This window comes from Podarcis melisellensis, assembly GCF_964234715.1.
Source record: "Podarcis melisellensis genome assembly, chromosome: 16".
NCBI lineage: Eukaryota > Metazoa > Chordata > Lepidosauria > Squamata > Lacertidae > Podarcis > Podarcis melisellensis.
Genome location: NC_138533.1, coordinates 22,591,875 through 22,615,543, shown reverse-complemented (window position 1 = coordinate 22,615,543; position 23,669 = coordinate 22,591,875). Strand labels below are relative to the sequence as shown.

The 23,669-nt window shown below is 43.3% G+C and overlaps 1 protein-coding gene across 9 annotated transcripts in view; it reads right to left on the bottom strand.

Annotated features, from left to right (window-relative positions):
• Window positions 1-23,669, bottom strand: part of CIT (citron rho-interacting serine/threonine kinase) — a 109,072-nt gene that overhangs the window by 25,120 nt on the left and 60,283 nt on the right. For 7 of the 9 annotated variants that reach the window (XM_081892194.1, XM_081892197.1, XM_081892195.1 and 4 more), the window contains 9 exons: window positions 20,168-20,221; window positions 13,424-13,621; window positions 9,658-9,851; window positions 7,956-8,091; window positions 6,468-6,572; window positions 4,531-4,671; window positions 4,286-4,393; window positions 3,204-3,366; window positions 2,781-2,945 (listed from right to left, as the gene is read on the bottom strand). In XM_081892194.1, the coding sequence (XP_081748320.1) occupies window positions 2,781-2,945; window positions 3,204-3,366; window positions 4,286-4,393; window positions 4,531-4,671; window positions 6,468-6,572; window positions 7,956-8,091; window positions 9,658-9,851; window positions 13,424-13,621; window positions 20,168-20,221 (1,264 nt within the window). The remainder of the gene's footprint in view (window positions 1-2,780; window positions 2,946-3,203; window positions 3,367-4,285; window positions 4,394-4,530; window positions 4,672-6,467; window positions 6,573-7,955; window positions 8,092-9,657; window positions 9,852-13,423; window positions 13,622-20,167; window positions 20,222-23,669) is intronic. The other 2 variants (XM_081892199.1, XM_081892200.1) reach the window with 2 other exon arrangements.

Below are 23,669 nucleotides of genomic sequence, written 5' to 3'. Positions count from 1 at the left end.
CTGCTCCCACCCCTAAGCGCAAATAACTGAATGCAGACGCAGTTGCTTGCTTGTTTAAACAGCGATACCTAATCCACTTGTTTTTCAGAGGTTTGGCAGAGAGATCGCTCCAATTCTACAAAAAAATAACGCACTGTGGAAATAAGTGCTAAATGAATGGGTTTCATGCGGCAACATGGAGTAAGGAAGGATGATGATTTAACAGCAGCGAGACTCAAGCAGCGCTGCTGTTAGCACTCAAGATATATACTCGGGTTTTGGCAGGAAAGTTAATACATACCAAGTGTTTAGAGTTGGGGCACACCGGAGTTTAAAATCACAGGCCAGCCAGTTAATTTTAACTTTTGCAGATGAAAGAACAACTAGCACTTATAGAGCTTGGAGGGTTCAAAGCACGTCACGTAATTATCTCAGCGATCCTGATTATTGTGTAAAGCACAGGAGGCTAATATCTTCAGCCAAAGGGCCACGCTGCCTTTCTGAAAGGCCCTTGGGGGGCTGAAATGCTAGTGGTGGGTGTGCACACTTAAGCACACACCATAGCCCCCTCTCTGGGGAGAGAGGTTGCAGAGAAAGGATAAAACTCTCCTCGCTCTTGCTCAGCGGGTGTATCACTGGGCTCTCTGACCCCTTGGTTTTCCAGACAGGAAATCTTTCTTCTTCTTTGCCAGGAACTCCTTTCTATTAGCTGAGCACTTGGAGAGGGATAATTCCCAATGCCACTGGGGTAGTGGGGCAGATAAATTGCACTGGGGCTGGCAAGCCGTTGGAGAAGGTTTGATGCGCCAGATAAGGCCTGTGGTTCATCACCCATGTTATAAGGTATGCCAGAATTATTCCTATATTTTAAATGGGGGGTTGATGCTAAGAGACACGGCTTTTGTAAAAGGCATACGTCATATTCACAACCGATAAGAGGTTTAAGCTGGGGGCCTTTCCCTCAGCTCAACAGTACACAATAGCCCTAGACCTGCAAGGCCTCTAGACCGGGCACAACAGTACACCACCTCTAGACCGCACGACTGAATCACACCGACAAGTACACCAACAGACCTGTAGGGATGGCAGACAAGCCGTACGTACTTCAGACATCAATAAAAGGGAGACAAGCACTGCAGAAGAAACACAGTGAAGTAACACACGCTGGAGAGCTGATAACTTACGCTGAATGTCGTTTTTTTAGGGGGCAAAGGGTTCAAGTGTTAATGGCTAAACAGATCTGGAAAGCTAAAAGAAATCTTAGTGGCATGAGATACTGGAATAGTCATGGATGGGCATGGAAGACAGCCAAGTAGCTGCAGAAGCAGGTTGTCTGAAAAGGGTTCCCAAAAGCCACGTTACATTATTGGGGGTTTTTTTGGAGGGCAGGGGGAGAGATGGCTCAGCATTTGAGAAAAGATGGCTCAACAGGAAATTGCCTACCCTAGGCAAAAGAAGGAGGACCCCAGATTTTCAATGGTTAAATTAGAATAACCCAAGATAATGCCCGAGGGTGCAAGTAGGAGGAACCGCTCACGAAAGAGACTTGGAAGCTGTAGAACGAGTTTGGACCAGAACAAGATATTAGGATAACCACAGCTGGGTAAGATGGAAAGCCTATTATTCAAACTTATCACCAATAATTAGGGGGGAAAACAAATTGTTGGAAGTTCAATTTTTCAGAAGAAAAAGGCAATACTGAAAACTATTAAAACAGATCACTATCAAGAGAACAGGGTGGGTCCTAACATGTTTCTCAAGTGTCAAAGGCCAGGGTAAAGAGGTGCTCCTTCAGCATATTTCTACTAGGAAGAAACCCTTTCTTTATGTTGTTGTTTCTGTTGGAACTAAAATCTTCTGCTTATTATGTATACAGCTCCATCACGGTATGTGGCACTTTGGAATAAAGTAAGCATCCTGCAAAGTGGCAGGACCAAAGAGCTCAGCACTTCTATATACACTTGAAAGGGAAAGGGAACAGAAGGGTTAAGTCTCCTTCCATGGACCAACTGTGCAGTTCTATACATATTTGCCAAGCATCAAGTCTCTTTGTGTTTAGTGGGGTTTGCTCCCAAGTAAGTGTGCTTATGATTAAAATAAAGAGATCACCATTACATATAACACTTGTACTTTTAAAGCAGAAAAGCGCAGAATTTTCCGCCACTCCAGCCTACACCTGCCATCATCCCAGCTGATTTGTGTTTCCAAATTGACATTTTCACGTTATTATGATCTTCATATTGAGCAGCTCTAAAGCCTACCCCAGGCCCTGCTACCAAGTCTCTCTTAATAGGGAAATGCATTGGGCCGAGCCTGGCACCTCCTACGTGCAAATAATTTTGCTGTGTGACAAAGCGACGAGGGTCCTTGAAATGAAAAGAAGAAGAAAAAACTTTTCATTTTCTCTGTAACTTGTAGTTTGCCGAATGAATCTTATAGCAGCCTTTATTTTAAGAACACTCTACTTGTTCTCTCCCTTTCAACCGATTTCCATTTATTTGTTGCTTGGTCAAGTCAGACTTTTAGGTTGAAGAATAATATGAAAAGAATAATTATGAAGGCTTGGGTCACGATAGAAGAAGAAGTGATTGGGGCGGCGGGACATTTTCATTTTCACGGGGATATATATATATATATATATATTTCTCTCCCTAACAAGTCTCCAAGCCTCCCGATTCCCTTAAGGTTGCCAAACTCATGGATATGCTTGGTTAGAATGTGCATAGATGAAAGGAGGGTGTTGAGTTGAATCAAGGGATAGGGACTCTTCCCATACCCATCCCGCCCCCTCGAAGCCTTACCCTCTGGTGTGGAAGACTCCTTTCTGCGGCTTGAGGGAGGAGCAAGCAGACTGATGGGCGTGGGCTGGTGTTCTGGTGACCGGACTATGGCAGACATGATGATCTGCTGCCTGGCCGTGGCAGGAGTGGATGGGTGAGGGTGGTCTGTAATTTTCCTATGGGCAGCTACAGATACACATAAATAGTTAGTCAACTCCTCCCCTGCACGAGGAGCAGCCGTGGTTCTAAGGCAGCCTTAAGAGTTACAGCCTGCAGCAAAGGTGTTGCTCTATTGGATCCTCAACAGCAAACAGGGGGAAAGGGGGGAGAGGGGGGGGGGAGAGAAAAACATTTCACTGCTACAGAAAACACAGAAATATGAGACACGCGTTTGGACTAAAAACGGCCCTTCTCTCCAGATGCAACTTTTCAGTAGCCCCCTACCTTCCTCTCGAGCAGATCTGAGCTCGATGCGGGTTTTCTGAAGGGCCTCCTCCAGCTCAGCCGAACGGGCCTTCTCCTTCTCCAGCGCCACCTTCAGCTCATTGTACTGCAGAGGAACCTGTGTGGGTAAACAAGGGTCCTCTTTCCGTCGACTAAACAGGCCCTAGCAACAGAAACACACAGACAGCTCCTAACTCCTAGTAAGTGATGGTTTAAACTAGGGGAAGGGAAACCTCACTTAACTGCAGACCAGAGGGTCTGATGGTATTCCTCATCTCGATAAAGAAAGAGGTTAAGGCGTGGCAGCGGGGAGAACCTGAAGCTCTCCCCCACTCAAACTGTTTTGGAGAAGCTGATCCGGGCAATTGCTAACATTTTCCATCTAGCTCGACGGAGAATTCTGTGGGTGGCATCCAACTGGCGCTAAAAGCTGAAGTCGCTTAGTGGCATGTTTGTTCCGCCGGTGAAATGTTTTGCACCAGGGGAACATCACTGTGCAAGGGAATGCATGAGGAGGCTGATGGTAACTTTATTTCACAATAGATTGAGCAATCCGTTGTGCGGAATTGCGTCAGTGGATGGAGAATGCTGCATATAGCCTTCCCATCTCCACTGCCGCCTCATCTCTGTCTAAGAGCTTGCTAGTAACAAAGGCGACACCCGGCCATGATGAACCTAAACAGCCACTCCTGCCCTTATTTTCAAACATTTATTTCCACGGTTTGTTCCCACGTTTCAGCATAAAAGCAGGGAAAGCGTGCACTTTCCCCAAATTGTTCCAGGTGGGTTCACTCAGAGAAAAAAGAGCAAAATACTCCACCGGCATGTGCTGAAACTGTCTTTACAGCATCCTCTTATAGCTTGGGCATGCTTTTCCTTCGGGTTATGGCTTAATATCAAGACACCGCAGCTAATCATTTAGGCCAGGTTCCAAAGACAGACTTCAGGCACACGCAGGGGGCTTGCGCACACCCAGCAGGATTCTGGGGCACACGGAATTAGCTGCAAGTGTTCTTTGGACTCCAGCCTTAGGTTTATTTATTTTTTAAACACCATGTGTAACAAACCGCCTGATTCCTCACCTTTTTCTTTTTGGCTGGCTGGTCCATCTTTGCTTGCAGAAAGTCAATGAGCTTGGTTTGTTGTGAAATGGTGCCCTCCATTTTCACCTTTTCGTGGGAATAGAGAACCTTTGAAGTACAGAAAAAAGGATGAAAAGGAAAGATAGGAAAAAACCGTATATGGTGGCACGTGTCCATGTAGACAGCAAAACAATCCCAGGGGAGGATGTGTGAAATCCAGAGCATAAGGCATTGCCTCTTCTCACCTGGATATTTTCTAGCTGGTACTCCAGGTCACTTCTCTCAGTCTTCAGAAGATCTGCTCTATCCAAAGCCTCTTGCAGGCCTTGAGTCAGGCGGAATATGTGATTTTTCTGTAGATCCATTTGTTGCTGCAGCTTTGCTTGCTGTTGGTAAGAAGGAAAAATCCAGATTCTTTAAGTCAGGGGTAGTGAACTTCAAACTGGGGAGGTCAGGTGGCGACTGTGGCCCTCTAGGTCTCTCTATATGGCCCTCAGAAGTCTTCCCAGGCCACCTAGCCAGGTCACACACCTACTGCATGAAGGTTAAATTTACATTCATTGGGCCACCCACTTTTGCTTCTGGCCCCACCCACCACTGATATTGCGCCTTTGGAAGAGGTTGCTCAGAAGGGAATGCAGCCCTCAAGGGGAAAAGGAAAGAACCCTCAAGGATGTTTACAAAAGGAATAAAGCAGTAAAATTATCAATAAGAACAGTTACAGTAGCTCCATTAAAATATTCAAAGCATAATAATTAAAATCAACAATAAGCTGAAAACAGGTCAAAACACTTTCCAACATCCTACATATCTGGGTAAGCTTGTCTAAGCAAAAATGCTTTGAGAAGGTGCCTAAAGTACAGTGAAGGTACCTGGCTGGTGTCAACAGGCAGGGAGTTCCAAAGTGTGTGGGTGCTGCCACACTAACAGATCAGTTTCTTACAAATGCAGAAGTAGTATTAGTGTCACTTCTGCAGATTAAAGCGGCCGACTGGGTATAGAAATGGGAGGAAGTGAGTTCAGTGGCTTTTGTAGTGGCTTGGTCTCCCTTCCCAGAGACCAGAAACTTTTGCAAAATGCTAAAAAAAACTTTCAGAATAAACAAAGTAAGGATTAAGAAAAAATATGCATGAAGTATACAGAATTATTGGATGTGGAACATGGGCTTTTGTGGTGCGGGAGTATTTGAAGACATTCATCTACCCCTTCCTTGTCCACACTGATAAAAGAGAGTCAAAAATTCAAAAATCTATGAAGACGTCATCGGAAACAAATTGTGCAGATCAAGTAGAGTGTATTTATGCAGCATTTAGTTAGTTGAGAGAATATATTCCTATTAGAGGATCTGGTAATATTCCAGTGTTCTAAATCCCTTTTGGCCTTAAAACTATGCCCATGCAGTCTGCATTTTAAATAGAATCCTCTGCTTTTTCAAATGCACAAAAAAGCAAAAAAATCTAAAGACTGATATATAGAAAAGGTCAAGGTGGTTGTGACTCGGCAATAGAGTATTATTAACTGGCATAAATACACAACAGTGTCATTTTATTTGCCTTTCCAGTGGCAGACTTCTTTATTAAGGAAGAGAGGGGAGGCAACACTTGGGGGTTAAAATCAGCTTCCAAGCCTCCTCCAAGATCTTAACCTCAAAACCTAACAGTGAAATCCTCTACGTGTCTACTCAGAAGCAAACCCCATTGAGTTCCATAGGATCTACTTCCAGGGAGGTGTATACAGCCTAAAACAGTTATGCATCACTGTCTGGGATGGCTTCTCTCAAAAAATATTAGGAGCTGAAGTTTGGTGAGATGTTGAGAATTCCCTGCTAAGTAACCCCATTCCTGCATCTCCCACCCGCCATCAGAGAATTTCAGAGTACAGACTGAAGGCAAATGACAAACACCACCTTAAATGAAGCTAAGTGAGCCTGGGATTGATCAGTGCCTGGATGACTGCCTCCCTGCGGACCACTAGATGCATGCCCCATGATGAAAGCAAAGCAGGATATAACAGCAAGCAAATATGTGCATGCATAAAAACTGTAATTCCCAAGGAAGATGGAGTTATTATTAAACCAGTAGAGTCTGTGGTGTAAAATACCCGCTGCGTGAAGCTGGGCGATTTCATAATCTCTCTCCCAATACGGATGAATGGCATCTCATTATGAGTTGAGTATTATTACCTCTTCCAGAAGCCTCTGCTTGAGTTCACGCTCCGTCTCAAGCTTCTGTTGCAGGCTACGCGCGTTCATCTCCAGCATAGCATGCTTCTTCTCCAAATCATTAAGCTAGATAGAACAGATACGCTGACATTAACACTTCCTTCCCCACTGGGAACAAACTGGTCCTTATTTTTAAAGGATCTTCATCATTTTTCTTATCTCTCAACAAAGCTGCCTTATACAGTGGTACCTTGGTTGTCGAACGTCTTGGCTCCCAAACAAATCGGCTCCCAAACGCCACAAACCCAGGAGTGTTCAGGTTTGCGAACATTTTTTGGAAGCAGAACGTCCAACGTGACTTCCGCTTGAGTGCAGGAAGCTCCTGCAGCCAATCGGAAGCCGCCCTTTGGTTTTCGAACAGTTCCGGGAGTCGAACGGACTCCTGGAACGGATTTAGTACGACAACCAAGGTACCACTGTACAGAGTCAGACCATCAAGTCCATCTAGCGGGGCATTATCTATCCTAGCTGGCAACAGTTCTCCAGGGTTTCAGGTAGGGAGTCTTTTTCACAGCCATACCTGAAGATGGTGGGAAGTATACCTGGGACCTTTGGCCTGCAAGATGAATGCTCCAACCACTGAGCTATGGTCCTCCCCTTTGCTCCTTTCAGCTCTACCACACTGAGCTGCCCGAAAGTCTCCAAATTTCTTAGCGGACTCCACCCTTTCTCCCTTGCTGACCTGTTTAACTCCCTCTGGGAACACCTAAGTAGCTTCATTTCTCACTTCCACTGAATAGCTTTAAAAGAGGATCAGACCAATTCATGGAGGTTAAGGCTATCAATGGCTACTAGCCGTGATGGCTATGCTCTGCCTCCACGGCTGGAGGCAGCAATGCTTCTGAATATCACTTCCTGCGATCCTCAGGAGGGGAGAGGGCTCTTGTGCTCAGGTCCTGCTTGCATGTCTTTGACAGGCATCCGGTCAGCCACTGTGAGGATGCTGGACTAGATGGGCCACTGGCTGATCCAGCAGGCTCTTCTTATGATCTTATGTTTCTTCTTTTCTAAGAGGCCTCCAGCTTAATACAACTTCACTGCCTGGCAGATGGCCTTCTTATTAATCATCTCCAGCCAAGATCACCTCCCTAGACATTCAGTTCCACTCTCAAGCGGCTCGTATGTCCCCTTCCTTCTGCTGCCCACTCCCCGCCTCTTTAAATTTTAGACTATAAGCTCCATGTGGGCAAGGACATGTCTCTACTCTACAAAACATATTATATATTCAATGCAACGTATCAAAGAAACAGTAACTGTCACACATGAAAGGGGCGATTTGCATTCATTGCATCTAAGCCAAATTAAGGTGAACTCTGGCCAGACTTTTGGCATTTCAGAGCCGTAATTATAACATGCTAAAATATTTTTTGGCTGTGATGTAGCCTCCGGAACAACTGATTTTGTCAACGCTGTATGATGGAAAGGTGCTTAAAAAACCAACTAACTAACCTTGTCAGAAAGGCTCTCCGCCTTGAGTTTTTGCTCCTTTAACGCTTGCTGGAGAGCCAAGATTTCTGCTTTATGTTCTTTCACAGCAAGCTCTACCACCTGACGGGATTCAGTGATGCGCTGATCTGCTCGCACCCTGCATGAAAAACGAGAAATACGTTTTCTTAAAGACTCCTTTCCTGGGAACAGATTTCTTCCAAGGATCCCATGGTATCAGATGGGATCAATGGGTAGGAACTGTTCCAAACGTCTGCTTTAAAGAAAGCCATCATTATATGGCGCTCCCCATTCCACATAACTTATCCACACCTGCTGTGCTGAGAGAGATCCAAGTTGCCACAGTGAGAATCTGGAATCAAAGCCTAGTGCCATATGGCAGTACAGAAGAAGACAGTTGGCAAATCACCAGAGTGGCCGTTTTCCAACTCCACATCCCTTGTATAAGCATAAAAAGGGATCTGTAACTCAGTATAATCCATATTAAAACTAGGGCAGGCCTGGACTTTACTCTTTGTCCCCAGCTTTCATGGCCCCCGCTCGTGAGCTGTGAAGTAGAGATGTGAGTGGGGATGGCTTCCTGGATACCTGCTGTTGGTTGCCATGTTTATTGCCTGAGAACAATGAGTTGTGTTGCAATATCTCTCTGAGAGACATTTGGGGAAAATAAACATGTTGGCCAGCAAAAGGAAGAAGACTCTGCCTTCCTCCCCCAAAAGGTGAACGTTTCCCCACACTTTCATCAGAACCCTCCTTCTGAACTCAGGCTGGTCTTTTGGCATTTCAAAGCCCTAGTTAAAAGATTCCTAGCTTGCAGCTCTGTAGATCAATTTGGATTTCACCCAAAAGAAATTGGAAGCTAATGTGAATATTTAAGCTCAACGTGCTTAAGCATAACAAGTCCTCAGCCAGTAGTCAGGCCACCATTATGGACCAGTTGTCCCACTCGCTGGATCATCACCTTGTGATGGTGAGTGGGCTTGCATGTTCCTATGACCCTTGTGAGTGAAGCCATCGGAAATCTCATACTCCCAGCAGGGTCAACCAAGGTGGTAAGGTCAAAGGGAAGGAGCTAGACAAAGAATGATCCAAGAAGTCCTCAACGGCAGAACATGCAGATGATAACAAGTGGTACATTACAACGGCTGTGAAGGCGGATGAAGGCTGCAGGAGATAGGAATCTACCGGTTTGCCGTGACTACTTCATGCCATCAGAACAGAGCCCTACTGCGAAGACTGTGCATTGGTCAGCATGCATCTACACACATAAAACAAATTCACACACAGGCGTCTTCCAAAAACCCAACCCAAACCCCAAAAGTCCTAATACGCTCCACGATGGCTATCAAGTTTATACCTCAACACAGGCTTCAAGGAAGGAAACCAAGGCACAAAATGAACACTCAAGCCCTTCAAGATCCCATTAAGCGGGACTGCTTCCAAACGACTCTTAAGGACCATCTGCTTTCAGAATTCCCTGATAACAATGAGGAACACTGGACCAGACTAAAAACATCCATTATTGCAGTCTGTAATCAGCTTCCTGCAGCCCATCAGAAGCTGCAGCTTGGTTTCCGAATGTTTTGGAAGTTGAACGGATGTCTGCAACAGATTCCATTTGACTTCCGAGGTACCACTGTATTTACTTATTGCTTTATATAATGCAGAGCTCTCCAACAAAGCATGCAGAAACAAAAGTCCATACCTGCTTTGTTTCTCTGTATCCAACATTCTCTGCAGCTCTCGAACCCGACACTCGAACTGGGTCTTCTCGTCCCCCAGAACGCTCCGCCAAGCCTCCCATTGGCGCTCCTTCTCAAGCAGCTCGTCATTCAGAGCCTCCAGATCCATCACTTGCTCTTCAAGCATCGTGCAGGTTGTCTTTAAGGCCTCCATCGTCTAAAAACAAAGCCTTTCATCACTTTTCTAATCTCTGCCTCTGAACCACTGCAAAAATAAGCCTCCTTCATGATGGCGTTCTAGAGCGAAACCTTCCTAGATCAAGAAATATGTTTATATATACACAGTCCAAGCTTCTCCAAGTATAATACATGAACACAGACAAACAGTTCAGCTGGTCGTACTCACTCTTGTCCTCGGCCCAGAGGCAGCTAAAACAAAGGAAAAGGAAGGATCAGGGCTATGGGGGCTGGTGGTGTTCTCCAAGGTCAAACCAAGAAGGGGTGCCATGAGAACAAGTAAAACAGACTACAGTTGTACCTTGGTTCTTGAACAGAATGTATTCCAGGAGTCTGTTCGACTCTCGGAACCGTTTGAAAACCAAGGTGTGGCTTCTGATTGACTGCATGAGTGTCCTTCAGCCAATAGGAAGCCGCACCGGATGTTCGGCTTCTGAAAATCGTTCACAATCCAGAACACTCATTTCTGGGTTTCGAACGTTTGGGAGCCGATTTGTTCAGGAGCCAAGACGTTTGAGATCCAAGGTATGACTGCAATAGGAAGTGGTCCAGAATGGAGCAACTGATGCAGCTGTACCCCTGACTTCCAGGGGTGGGGTGGGAATCTGACCTAACTGAACTCAGACTATTTGTTAGCAAATATTTCTATTGAATAGTTTTCTGAACAGAAAAACAACAAAAAGAAGAATCACAGTACTTTTACTATAATCATATTCACTGTGACATCCCATTGATTAATTTAGAAGAGTAACTTTAATTTTGAGACTTCTGCAAAAGAAAAGGGAGGCAAATGTCTGTTCCTTTTTTGCCTGAAAAGGCATGACCTAAAACACACCCAGTGTGCTCTTCCAGCAGCTCTATGTGGCAAAGAACTATAGTAGCGGTGTGGCCAATGTGCCTTTCAAGGAAATGGCTATCCCAACTGGCTTCTTGTTGGAAATCCCCTTTAAGGTAAAGGTAAAGGGACCCCTGACCATTAGGTCCAGTCGTGGCCAACTCTGGGGTTGCGGCGCTCATCTCGTTTTATTTAGCCGAGGGAGCCAGTGTACAGCTTCCGGGTCATGTGGCCAGCATGACTAAGCCGTTTCTGGCGAACCAGAGCAGTGCACGGAAACACAGTTTACCTTCCCGCCGGAGCGGTACCTATTTATCTACTTGCACTTTGACGTGCTTTCGAACTGCTAGGTTGGCAGGAGCAGGGACCGAGCAACGGGAGCTCACCCCATCGCGGGAATTCGAACCGCCGACCTTCTGATTGGCAAGTCCTAGGCTCTGTGGTTTAACCCACAGCACCACCCGTGTTCCTTATGGAAATCCCCTTTAATTAATTTATTTTCTGCCCTTCCTTCCAAAGGAGCCCTAGGCAGCAGACACAGAAGTGATAAAACATTTAAAACACATTTGAAGGAATTCCAATGTAGATGCAGACAAAGAAAGACCTGTGCTTGAAAAGCTTGTGAGAAGAGGAAGGTCTTCAAAAGATGGGAGGGAATTCCAAAAGGGAGGGGCCACCACACTAAAGGCCTGTCCTCTTGATAAGGCCCTCACTTGCAGATCACAGTGATCAGTTGGGTATTTAAGGAATGAGATGATTTTTCAGGTATCTCTGATAAGCTTCAGAGAAACTGCAGAATCCCCCAGAAGTAAGTACAAAAAACCATTTGTGTTGTGCCATATAATCTTTACTCCTCTGACATTAAATATGGTCATTATTTTAAGTCAAAAAACTCAATGAAATTGTATCTGTTTTCTGCCCTTCAGTTAAAACCAGGATCAGGTTGGTTTATAAACAAATTGGCAAAAATATAGCAAGTGATAAAACAAGAAACACATTAAAGCAAACAATCCGACACCAAAATCCCACTAGCAATTTCAAAGCCTGGTATGAAAAAATGAAAAGCACAACAAGGCAAGCCCCCTTGGGGAGATAATTAAGTGTGTAGAACTGTGTGGTGTGGTGTAGTGATGTGAAGACAAATGCTTAAATAGGCTAAATGGCTCCCCTTCAGTGCCTTCCTCTGACCCTAAGGCTGAGGAAACAGGAACATGAGATGGTGAGCTATGTCAATGGGGACATGTCTCCTTTTGGCAGGCTCTTGTGCTTACGGATGGAATCTCTTGTGTTCATTAGCAATGTCTCATACATATTTCTTTTCCATTCAATTTTACTGCGTACAAAGTCTACTGCCAATCAGACAGTTGACTAGACAACTTGCTGTTGACTCTAAGTGATGTTCTGCTATCAGTTTGCCACATGCCTTAATAGCAGCTGCCAACATTTCGGATGCTCCTCCTGTATCTTTCTGGGTAAGGTTCAGACTATGGATAAATAAAAGCTTCACGACAACCACTTTAGAAGTTAATATTAAAAAAATAATATTAAAAATCAGATTTTCAAATACCCTTCAATAGAACAGATGTGTGAAATTCACCAAGCAAAGAGGCTCAGTAAAATCTTGCCACCATCAAGATTAGTAGATAAGGTGTTCACTCTCTGGCTTCCCCCCCATGACAGTACTTACTGGTACAGAGTACTGGCATCTCTCTTTTTGCTGCCTATGGCAGTCGTTTTGTGCTGGCACCAAAGGCACTTTTATCAATGTATGTGTACCAGCACCTCATTTTTTCCACTTACAAAAGCACTATACCGTATATAAAAAGCAAGCCAAAGTCAGGACACCATGACCTGTGATTTAAGCAAAATATTTACTTCTTGTTAATTAGAAATTTGCACATGCTCAAAATAATGGTATAGTGAAGAGAACTGCTACTTTGTATGCAAACCCATTACAACTTTAAAAGGTAAAAAAAATCAACTGCAAAAAGAGGAAGTCGGACAAGATTAGATGGCAATGATGGTGCCTGCCATCAAGCAACCCCTATGGAAAGCTTCTAGTCTCTGCCTTCATATTGACCAGCCCCAAACCTGCCAGGTTCTGTGTAGTACTTGACTGCTGTATCCCACACTGTGAAAGACTATCAATAAAACGTGAGTTTTGTCTCAGCAGATTCCATCTGTTCCACTGTCTGACTTTAGAAGGGGGGAAAATGAAGTTCTGCAAATTATGCAGATAATTCGTATTCTTATATAGTAGTTATAGCTTAGATAATTTGTATTTTTGTGTTTTGCATGCACACACTCATGCGTGTTTGCATGTACTTTTGCTTTAACAACAATGCTTTTTATATCATTTCATTGTCACTTCGATTCCTGTGACTTCGTCCTTTGGTTACTTATTCTTTTGGGATCCCCCTCCTCTGTTATCCTCTCGCCCAACCCTAAATTTTGGTCACATATTTGGACTACACTCCAGTCCAACAGGCAATTCTTTAGGTTATTCTGCTTCTGTTGTCCAATTCTGGCACAATCTGATTCAAGATTGTGTGCTTTTAATTGTGAGACGAGAGCTGGCGATAGGAGAGTCTTGACTCTGAGGACGAGGCAAACCATCAAAGCCCTACAAAGACCTCCAGTGACTGAATATTTAGTCTCACATTTAGACAAAAGCCTTGAGAAAGTTGGACTTTACAATGCAAATTCTGAACACCTACTTGCTTCTGGCTGGTCAGCTGCATCTCTCGCTCCGTGATCTCGCGACGGAGGTGGTCTACCTCGCTTCGCAGCTGCACGACCTCATCATTTGCCCCCGAAGCCTCATCTAGTTGCTTGGACAGGAAGAAATTCTGGTTGTTCAGCTCAGCGTTGTCCTCACTCAACTGATTCAGCTGCTCTTCCAAGTCTGTAATCACCTAAATAAAAATAATAAGCCAGAGAACCTAAGATAAATGGGGACTAAGGAAAAAAGGTTAATAAGGCCAAGATTCTTAAGATAAATGGGGACTAGTAAAAGTCTTTTTTGAAAGTCAAACTTCAAACCCTAAAGAATGGGTTTCTGTAAAGCTCAGTATACTGTCTTGTAGGCTGATACATACCTAACAGATACACACTTTGAAAATCTGGGGACTTCAGGGAGAGGAACACAGCAGACCGAACATCTTCTGCCGGCAAGTTGCCGATGTGAGATAATTAAGACAAATCTTGGCTATTGAATTCACTCTGGAGATGAGTGAACAGGGGATTAACCTCTGATGCTCTGATAAAGCCATGAGTACATTGCCAAAAGACTGTCGTGCAACTGATTGCACAAGAGCCAGCTGTTGCACAAGCTTCTGCTAGCACAACTGTTGCGTTCGATTCCTTTGTTGCGCAACCTTTAAACTCTGTTGTCTGCTAGCACAAGAGCTCTTGCACCAGCAAAGCAAGAGAATGTCGGATACAGCCCTAAATGGCTGCGTCTAAAAACGTCAAGTAAAGGATTTTTCACCAAGTAAAAATTGCTCATACTAAGTCTGCACCTACCCAGTTTTAAGCTGATGTAACTCAACTTGCTTCACTATTGAGCATCACCACACTGTTCAGGTTCATACTTCTTGGCTTTAGGAATATCCATTCTTCCCTTGGGCAACTTTTAAACTTTGTCATCTGCTAGCACAAGGGATCTCACCCTAGCAGACAGAGAACGTTGGATACGGACCTTTGTCTTCGGAAGAGCTAAGCTTAACTCAGCCTTAAGGTACAAAATACATTGCATTGTAAAATTTTTGTGTCCTATGGCATGACTTTGAGAGCGCATCGTTGTGGCAAAATCCAGGAACTGGGAGTCCACAGTTAATGGTCTTCTCCCCAAACTTGCTGCATGGTGATAAAAAGGCATAAGCAGATTGGTTTCTCTCTCCAAACCTTACACTATGCTATCTGAGGAAAGGTGATGCTAGCTTTCAAAAGAGAGATTTTCATAATACCCAACACAGAGCTCTTTGAAGAGAGGTGCATTATCTGGAATGCCACTCTCTTAAAGCGTGTTTAAAAAAAGAAAAGAAAACCAAGCAGAACTCGCAAACCGCTAGAAAAAGCCACACACACTGATTTAACAAAGACTGGATTTCTAATGTCAGCAGAGTTAAGGACAGCAAGATGAAACGTGAGGGAAAATGTTTGGCAGCACAACAGATTATAAGAGCAAAGTCAAGATCAGCGTTAAAATAAGAGATAAGAACCAGGCAACAATGCTTTTGTGCAAGCAAGTGATGTCCAATATTTTAAGCAGTACTGTAGCAATCTGGAAACATCTCCCCACCACCAGCAAAATGCTGAATTCAACTATCCCATGTTAGTACACAGCTATATTGGGACAGGGGTTGGGGTTGGGGAGAGAGAGACAGAAACCAAACAAAAAACACAGAAAGTCACAGTAACTCTGGAATAAGAAAAGCATGGCTTTCTTTTAACACCTGCTCACACTATTCCACTACAGACAGAAGCAATACTCGCTATAACCACGGGAACAGATTAAAAAAAGCTGTTCTAAAAGACACTGGCCACCTACTAGTCTTCTAAAGCACAACCGCAGCAATTTTTTAAAATTCTTTTTTGGAAGTGAAGTTTAAGGGAAACAGTTTAAGGGGAGGGAGAGGGAAGAAAATGAAGAGGAAAGAAAGAAGTGAGGGTGGGAATATTTAACAGGAAAGTATGCCCCATATTACCACTTAAATGTGGACCTCCTCCATTTTAAAAAGCAGACAATCCCTTTTCTTATGTGTAACATAAAGCACACTACTGTAATGTTGCACAACAAAAAAGGTATAGTAGAATAGTTATGGGTGGAAATTTTGTTCTTTAGAAAACATATAATGCTGATAATATCTTCCAACTGGTGGTTTGGAAAAGTTGCTGGGAGAGGATGAGGGGCAGAAGCGGGTGGGGGGGGGGGAAGAAATTAGGGGAAAGTGCTTCTTCAGTGTTGTAAACGAATACTGGTTTGGACTGAAGGTCATCATCACGAGGTAAAAGGGTCTGTGCGTTTTATCCTGGTGCACTTGCTTGAGCTGTTTGAAATAGGAACCCACAAGAATACCCTTTGCTCCCAAAGAGGACAATTAAACTAATCTCACAAAATAAATTCCTGATTTCTAGTACCATCCAAGAGGACTTCTTCTCCTCTTCTCTTTTTAAGAGGAAGGTGTCTGCATTAAAACAAAATCACTGCGGAGTACAAGGCTTTTTCTTCTAGATATTTTGATCCAGGAATAGTCAACATGGTGCCATCTAGATGCTGCTGAACTACAACTCCCATCATCCCTGATCATTAGCCAATGCTGGCTGGGGCTGGTAGAAGTTTTAGCCCATTAAATCTGGCAGGCACTATGCCTAATCCTGTCCCAGTCCAACTGCTTGTGACTTATCAAAGGTTAGGTGAGAAGTTGATTAAAAAGGGTGTTGGGGATTTCTGTTAACATATTACACACATAACTCTGAAACGTCAGGCCAAGAATATTCTTTTATCATGACTAACAGTGGTATAGAGAACTTGCTTCCTTTACGAATGTTCCTTTATACGCGGACCCAGATTTTATTCAGTTTCTAAATAGCGTGGACTAAAAGAAAACATGAATATGTGTTGGCAGATCTCTCATCATGTTGCTACTAGCTTAGAAGGAATTTAAATAACCTAAAAGAATATGTTGAAAATCACTCTGAATACACTGGAACTCATTTAACTAGCAAAGTAGACATCAAAGAAGGCATACAAAAGGAAGCACTTCCTATTTCAATGTATAATCAATTAGGAAACTCATTGCCACAGGAAGTTGTCATGGCAACTAGCCCCTGTGCATATATCTATCAGTGGCTCAATCAGGTATGATAAATAAAATGGAACGGATTATATTGAGGTGACATGACCCCAATTAGCAGGTGTGCAGAGGACAAAAGCAGCAACGTATCGCTTCCATCCTGATATCTTCTTTTTGAGTTTCTCTGTGCTGTTTGGGCTGATCTCTACTGTAGACAATTGCTAGATTAAGTGGGCCATTGGTCTGATCCAGCAAGGCAAGACTTTGGAAAACATTCTTGTCCAGTGACTCATCCCCCAAACCCTTCCCTTGACAGATGCATTTCTCATGTGCATCATAACTACAAGTGCATAGCGATCCTTACAGTGCAAGACAAAACACTATGACTCTGCTCAGAAGCAACACTAAACCAAGTGAACCCAGGCCAGGGAGCACACATGCTATCAGATCCTCACAGCACCACCAATGGTCTGATGGAACTTTTGGGGCAGCTTCTTCCACACCTGCTCTGCAGCCTGGAGAGGCCTGAGCAAAGGCAGGAGTGAGGGAGCACAGATACAATACTTACATACATTCCAATACAGGCTGGAAAAGATCCCTACTTATGATGCTTGTTGGAAGAAGGGTCTCAGTAGGCACTGAAAAGACAACAGAGACGGCGCCTGCCAAGGGGAGGGGATTCCAAAGGGCAGGTATTGCAGGAGGTGGTTGACTATATAAAAGGTGTGAGGCAATTATTTTGGGTATGCCCCCGTTTCCTCCTGTCTCCTGAGAATAAGCATGACAACAGACATATTGCACCCTTGGCTTGAGGATGTATAAAAACAGTCTAGGAGTCTTGATGCAGTATGGTCTCTACATACAAAAACAGCAAAATATGGTAGCACAAACCATTCATCTTTTCCAAACTCCAAACAACCCTTGGCTTGTTCACCTAATTCCTTCATCTAAGAAAGCAACTGCAATATGCAGCTTCCAGTTCTCCATCAAGAATCATCACAGATGGGATCTGGAAGCAAAACCTCCAGTATCAAGGCGCCAAAAGCTTAGGCACAAGAGATAAAACAGTGAGGGCCTAACTGGAAGACTATGCTTCAACTTCCTAAGGAAGCAACCCACACACAGTTGTCTATTAGCCAAGCTGATGCAAAGAAGCAATTGCTTATATAGCTGAAATGAGCAGAGACCAAAAGCTATGAGAGACGTTTGGGTTTATGAGAAGTCATGGCAAACTCCTTTCCATATTTGCATTCTCAATTTTTACATGCGCACCTCCATCCTATTTCTGAACTTGGCAAACTGCCATGAATAAAACGAAGAGACACTTAGTGGGGTTGCAGACTGTTTTGAATTTGCATAAAAAATTGCACACAATGGATCGACAGGGAAAAAAAGTTGTCCCTCCAGCACACAGGAAACCACACCAATTTCAGCTGCAGCTTTGGTTTCCCATTTACCCAAAACAAGCATGTACACCCAAGCTGAAGCTCACAGGAAGAGGAGAAAATGCCAGTTGCTTGTGGAAATGTTTAATACAGCCCCAACAGGTTTTGGGATATAGTCCTTGTTCAGGGGCAGGTTTAAAGAAGCAATTCTCATCAAGTGTGTGAAATGACAAATGAATTACTATAGTGGTTCAGGTACTCTTGATGAGATCTGTTATTTGACACCTCCTTTTTCCTATCACATGAACAACGTAACCCTTAAAACCTCCAGAAGTCTTCTCAACCTTCTTGGAAAGCTCAGGGGAACATGAAGGAGGCTCCCAGAGGAATCCCAGAAACGACAACTTATTTGGTGACTATTCCACAATACAACAGAAAATCAACTTGCATTGAAGAAAATGCCCAATTTGTTCCAACAGGCTTTCATTTCCATGTCCTTTTTTTCTCCTCCAGAGTTCTTTGGTCAAGGTCCAGGGTTCTTTGGTGATTAGCAGCAGGGAATGGACATTTAATCCCATTCCCTTTTCCTTGATTTTTCTTTCTTTCTTTCTCTTTCTTTCTTGAAAAAGCAATATGGCTTTGCTGCAAAAACAAAGCCTTCAACCTCTAGTCTTGGCCTCCTCTACGGTGTAAGGTTATGTCTTTCCTTACAAACCAAGGCAGCCTTGGTACCAACGACACTGAGTCATTTATTTCACCTTCCCTATTATTTGCCTAACTCCAGTAGCTTCTCTCATTATTGTTACATTATGACTTCTGCATAAGGACATGCAAAACCTATGCAACTATCTAGTTCCCTACAACCAGAACAAAAAAAGTTTCCACTCATGCTTTTTTTGCTCACAACAGCACTCCTTCAAATTCTTCAGCATCTTTAGCGAGGATAACCTCCAATACCTGAAATGTACACTAGACAACAAAGCAGCTGAATGTGTGAACTGGAAAGCATTGGATTTGAGGTGATACGGTGATGTGACAGTTCAGTTTGTGGTGTAGTACCTGCAACAGACCTTTCCACAGGTTGAAATCGCCACCTGATGTTGCGGTCATCAAATGATGAATATGCATGCATAAACCAGCACTTTCTTTGCTAACTTAAAGAACAGCTAAATGTTACACACAAACTGGTAAGAGATATTTGGAGCCACGTGGCTGTAGTATAGCTCTTTCTATCATACTGAATGATGTGTCAAAGAAGATCCTTTGGTGGTGTGTATTTTATGAAGAAATCCAGTACATGATGATAAAGGAGGGAATCTTCCATTTCTAAAAGCTGCTTAGTTACTACTTTTGGGGTACACTTACCTCTTTTACAGAGAGTGCTTAGCCATAAGTCTTTCCTCCTTTTACTTACTTGCTTTCTGACTTAAAAATCTAAAACACTAGAGACATTTCAACTCCTAAAAAATATTTATTTCAAGGCAGACTACTTTGGATCTGTATCTTGAGGGCAAACTACCAGGAAAACTAACTCTCTCTCTCTCTCTCTCTGTGTGTGTGTGTGTGTTGTTCAATTGCACAAAATGTAGAGGTCTTGAAAAGCAGTCAAGGAGCCTTAAGAGGCTCACCAAAATGCTGATGGCAGGAAAAGGAAACTGAAAACAATAATCTACATGCATGGTTCTGTGGGAAACTTTGGGGCTACTTCACGTTACACACCTCAGTAATGGAAAATAAGACTACATGCAACAATTGCTTGATCTGTTTATTGGCACACCCATATCACACTTCAAATGTGACAAGCGTATGTACTGTTTCGTACATATAGATGAAATACTGCCAGTGCTGCAGCCTACAAATTATTTGGTAGTCAGGCTACATATTAGGAACATTTGAGCCTAGCTAAATGCCCTCCTTTGCCTTCCATCCTACTGTACTATGATAGTTCCCTTCACCTGTAAGGGGGGAAATGTTATCTCTATATATACATCACTTGTTGCAGCTGCTACACCATTCTTATTAGCTGCACTACAATGAGATTTCATACTGGCTTCTTCAAAAACTTGAGAAACACTGTCAATTTTAAATCAGGATAAAATCTCTAAGCTGAGATTCACCTGAGATCTAAAGAAGCAATCCAATCCGTCTTGGTCCTGCTAACTCCTTGAAAGCAAAAGGCCATGTCATGAACCCTTGTCTTCAAGGAGCAAAATTAAGATTGTTTTCCTTCCTTCTCCTTAATTTCAAAATAATTCAATGATCCGTATTTAATACTCACTGTGCAGCTATTACGAAGGGCTTCAAATTTACGCTGGATTTCATCTCTATGAGCCTAAAGGAGGTAAGAAGTTGATCATCAATTTTTTCATACATTACTTTTAGAATCCAACAGCTGTTTTCCTTCTTTCTAAATGAACTGCAGAACAATCTACCAGCAAGCAAAGTTAAAAAGGCAGATGCTGCAGGCTGTGAATGCTACTAGGACAAAAGAACCAAACGTTGTGTCGACTTGAGGCATCCTCATGCTTCCGTGTTCTCAGCTACTGGAGCTAAATGTACAACTGAATGCACTGCTTCGTGGCAAATGCCAAAATATTCCTTTTCAGCGGCCTTCAGAAGGTGGTAGTTGCCATTGAATAAGAGTTTTGAAATGGTTTGCCTTGCGTTTTTTTATTTCCACATCTGAGCTACTACTTCATGGGATTTATAAATAAATAAATAAATAAATCCTACACATGTATTTCAGAGTCCACACACAAGCACAAAGTGTTAGAAAAGCCTATCATGGAGATTAGGCAAACTTACCAAGCAATTCAGCCACACAACCACAAGCCTAACAAGCAGCCTGATGTCTTCCCAAAGGAGTGACGAAACCAACTAATAATTTAATGCTTATTATTGCTTGGATCATGGAAGTCTAACATTCAAAGACATGAAGCATTTCGATTCAAGACAACTGCGAAAAGGCATGCACCGTTTTAAGTGTTTTTGCAAGCAGAGTGTGACACAAAGACAAAGCTCATCTTCCAGCCACTGGACCCTCTCCCATCAGTCCGATTGAGGCAGTCTCAAGCCGCAGCAAAGGGACTCTCAGGTCACTGGTTGCTCATTGGACGTTTCTTCTTTATTCAAGCCAACCCATTCATCCCCAAGACACCCAAGGCGGAAAAGCTGCTCAACCCAAGTCTGAAGTGAATGACTAGAAAATGAACTTTTTCTTCCACCAATCAGCTGAAAGAGGCTCAAATGAGACCCCCCCCCTCCCTAGCATTCCACTAGATTTAATACCCAATTCTTAATGGGGTGTTTGAATCCTTAGACTGAAACAGGAGCTCTTTTGAGGAAATGCAGGTTGTCATTTTAGTGCTAAGTAAAATCATCTCATACAGCATGCCCCTGTTTCTATTGACCTAGAAGCCAAGTATTCCACATTTCCATATGTGCACTGGAAAAGATTGGATAGAGAAGCAGAGCAGTGGCCAACCTTTTGCAAGTGTGTCAGAAGTCCAACGTACAAGACATTGCCATTCTAACAGGCACTACAGCGCATGTGTAGATCTCTCCCACCACCCTCCAAAAAACGAAGAAACCATTGGGCTAGGTTTTGCCTCGCATCCACTGAGCCAGAGAGCAGGCAGCAGCACAGCATGGCAGAGGTTGGCACTATGGGCGTTTCCAAGCCGCACTGTGACCCTTTCCCATGGAAAGCTTCCTTATCTATTTGTCCAACTGGCCCAGCATTGTCTACTCTGAGCACCAGTGTCTCTCTGGAGCCCCAAGTTCCTTTAGTTTGGGAGCAGGCAATGCAATTATAGATTCTAGGTAGCTTTGGAAAATCACATTACAGAAAGCATTACAGTACAACCACCCATGTGAAAAGTCACCCTATGCTCTCTAACATGACCCACGGGCCCTTGGGCTTCAGTCTAGGAGTGTCACAAACTCCTAGTTCCTGTGCCACTTATGGCACCCATGCCTCAGGTTGACCACTCATGGGATAGAGCACGGCATTCATTACTCACAAGTTTCCTGCGCTAGTACAGTTGCATTTCCTAATAGTTAGCACTCAGCTGATGTGCATCTCTGAACGCAGAAGAGGTCGGGCTTTCCTCCCCCAGGATACCAATACCACAAGCAATACATGCACAGGTCTACTGCTTAATCCCTCAAGCCCCAAGGTACAGCTGCAAAAGCGGTTAAAGGGGTCCCTAATGAAAGACACTGTTCCTTTCATTAGCATCCACTGAGACACAAGCCCACTTCCAGCACTGCTGGATGCACGAAGCCACAGCTGGCAGCCAAAGCAGGAGTTAATAATCTCTACCACCCAACCATTTGGCAAACCTTAAAGTGAAGATCCAGCTTCATAAAGCACATCGTTGTTTATTTGGGTTTCTGTTTTTGTTTTGCAAGGGCAAGATCTTTTTTTTAAAAAAAATCAGTAGCATATAGTATACATTTAGGTTCAGTTCAGGGGAGGGGATAAAAAAATGAAAGAGTACCTTAATGAAGGATTCACTATTTCTGCATAGTAAGATATACAACTGACACCTTTGTTAGGGAACAAGTATAAGGCAACATTTATTTCACCAGCTTCCTTTAAAAACGGGGCAGCACAGCAGCATGAAACTACAATATTAAAGAGAATCCTCACCCACCCAAACAAAATCTCAGTACTTCTGTGAAAAAAGGGACACAAATCCACAGGAATGATGGTTCTGAAACATCAGTTACTTACCTGTAACCAGCCTTTTTCAAAGTTAAATCTGACCATTAATTAATTTATATATATATATATATATGGGCAGAATGTCACCAAACTTTCATGGAAATAAAGACATCGTACTTCAATAATATGCTGTATTTGGAGGCTGAGGAATCTATGCCCTATACTGAGTTATCTCAAGGGAAATCCACATGAAGCTGCCACCAATTCTTAGAGCTACTGCCCTTTCGGGGGTTGAATAGGGTTACAGAGGGATCCTTTTGTTGCACTTCTTGCCTCTAAACCAGGATATTTCAGTGCCAATGCTGTACAATCCTAAAGTAGTTATGAAAGGCAGAGCACATAGTGTTTCAAAATCCAAGGAATACTGGATAAGAGCAGGCCCCAGCTTGAGTTCAGTGTTAGTTTATATTCTGATATCAAGGCATGATTCAGAGTACAGAGAAGAAGTCTACTGTAGGCATTTCTTCCCCCTTTCAGAAGCCTTGATCATCCACTCTCCCAACATTTCCTTCTACAGCTTCATGACAGCATCTCAATTCACGTAAGGACTTTAGGTGCTCTCAATGCACTCTTTAAAACAGAGCACTCCAGTGTTAGTCCACTGCTTGTAAACCCACTGAAAATAATAGATGTGGCTAATTTAAGTCCAATAATTTAAATGGGTCTACTCGGAGTACAAAGCTTAGCTGGTTACAATCCTCATGTTATGCTGGGTAAACTCTTCCGAAAGATCATTCACCAACGGATCATCTTCCCCTCCTCTAAAAAGGCCTTTGTGTCTGGACTGGGTTTCAAAATGGCAACAGAAATGGAGTTATACTTCTTCTCAGTGTCACTTAGCTGTGCTCCTGTTTCAAAGAAACAGGTAGGAGGAGTGAGACTGTTGCCCCAAAGGAGGAATTTGAAGACACCATATATGGGTACTTTCACTGAACCCAAAATGACTGTCTAAATCTTGAACGTTCCAGATGACAAGTAGAAAGTAGAACAATGGCAACATTCTAGTCCTTAAAAGGAAGTCACCATGCCTGATCAGGCATATTTCCTTTAC